The following is a 1,849-nucleotide window of genomic DNA, read 5'->3' on the forward strand; positions in this document are numbered from 1 at the left end:
GAGCTGCAGTTACACAGCCAGAACCTGCTCCCTGCTCACCATCTCCCCTCAGTCACAGTTCATCCTGCTGTCCCCGCCCCCATAAACGACTTGCACCCAGACCTTTATCTCAAGGTCTACTTTGGGAAGAACACACACTAAGGCAGGAGGCCAGTTGAAAAAACATTCTATGGCCACCAGTGAGGTTGGTGCTGTAATGGAGAGAACACAGAACTCAGGGCATCATTTCAGTTGGGTGTTGTCATTATAGACATGTGTGAACCAGCTAAGTCTGCTCCTGCCCCTAAAAAGGGCTTTAAAAAAGCTGTGACCAAGGCCCAGAAGAAGGACAGCAAGAAGCGTAAGCACAGCCGCAAGGAGAGCTACTCCGTGTACGTGTACAAGGTGCTGAAGCACGTCCATCCAGACACGGGCATCTCGTCCAAGGCCATGGGAATCATGAACTCCTTCGTCAACGACATTTTTGAGTGCATCGCTGGCAAGGCATTGTGCCTGGTGCATTACAACAAGCGCTCGACTGTCACATCCAGGGAGATCCAGACTGCCGTGCGCTTGCTGCTACTTGGGGAGCTGGTCAAGCACGCCGTGTCCGAGGGCACTAAGGCTATCACCAAGTATACCAGCTCCAAGTAAATATAATATGCCTTGCCGCTGTTAACGGAGAAGGCAATGGCACCCCACTCCAGTACTCTTGCCTGGAAAATCCCATAGACGGAGGGCCTGGTGGGCTGTAGTCCATGGGGTCGCTAAGAGTCGGACACGACTGAGCGACTTCACTTTCACTTTCACTTAAAGCAACCAGTTCTGGGAGGTCCTGCTGGGAAATGGCTACATCATCCCCTAAGCTCCGGCCACTTTTACCGAGTGCCTGTTTGGTAGCAGGCACTCGGCCAGGTGCTGGCGATGGTACCCAACTCCTATCCTCCAGAATGCATGCTCTGGGGGTGAGACAAACACTTATAACCCCATGCATCTGTGTTGTGGCAGGAGCCTTCTCAGGGACTGGGGTGTGGTGGCCATGTCAGAGATGTGGCCGCCAAGCTGAAGCTTGGGGGGTGAATAAGCACTGGCTGGGCTGTGGGAGGGGAGGATGCAAGACTAGGCCAGGGTGGGAGGGGGTCTCTAGATCCTCATTTGTTAGAGCCATCTCCAGGGATGACAGATGTGGACACTATCCTCCATGATTAGGACTCATTAGAAGTCCTGGCTCGTGTGAGCTGGTCCTGAGCTCTCTTTTGGAAACTTCCTAGAATTTGGACTTCCCTGGTGGCTCAGACAGTAAAGTGTCTGCCTATAATGTGAGAGACCCGGCTTCAATCCCTGGGTTGGGAAGATCCTCTGGAGAAGGAAATGGCAACCAACTCCAGTATTCTTGCCTGGTAAACCCCATGGACGGAGGAACCTGGTAGGCTACAGTCCATGGGTCACCAAGAGTCGGACACTACTGAGCAGCTTCCCTTTTCACTTTCACTTAGAATTTGGAGTGTCATGGACTGGAATTCCAGCCCTGGCTCAGCCTCCTGCTCCCTAAGTCACTGCATCTCTCTGGATCTCAGTTCATATTTCATAATTTGCAGTCAACAATGTATACGTCTCCTGACTGTTATGCAGAGGCCATGAAATTCTGTAAACACACAGGGACAAGGACCGCATAGTTAGTTGAAGGACACATACCTGAGAGAGCAGTGAGCACTGGAGGAGACGCTGAATGAAAATTTGAATGTGGGCTTAGCTGACCTCTCGTGTCTCAGACGTAATATGAGCTTCTTAAGAGATGCCTTTGGGATGGATGCTCAACGTGGCATCTGAGCGGTGGGGACTCTACTTGTTTTCCCAATCCTGCTTTGGA

General features: G+C 51.8%; 1 protein-coding gene across 1 annotated transcript; it reads left to right on the top strand.

Moving 5' to 3' along the window:
• Window positions 1–252: 252 nt before the first annotated feature.
• Window positions 253–633, top strand: LOC102404200 (histone H2B type 1-C/E/F/G/I-like). Its single transcript, XM_044927485.2, has one exon. It carries the CDS (start codon window positions 253–255, stop codon window positions 631–633), a length of 381 nt encoding a protein of 126 aa, XP_044783420.1.
• Window positions 634–1,849: the final 1,216 nt, after the last annotated feature.

The sequence above is a fragment of the Bubalus bubalis genome, chromosome 14, assembly GCF_019923935.1.
Source record: "Bubalus bubalis isolate 160015118507 breed Murrah chromosome 14, NDDB_SH_1, whole genome shotgun sequence".
In the NCBI taxonomy this organism is placed as follows: domain Eukaryota; kingdom Metazoa; phylum Chordata; class Mammalia; order Artiodactyla; family Bovidae; genus Bubalus; species Bubalus bubalis.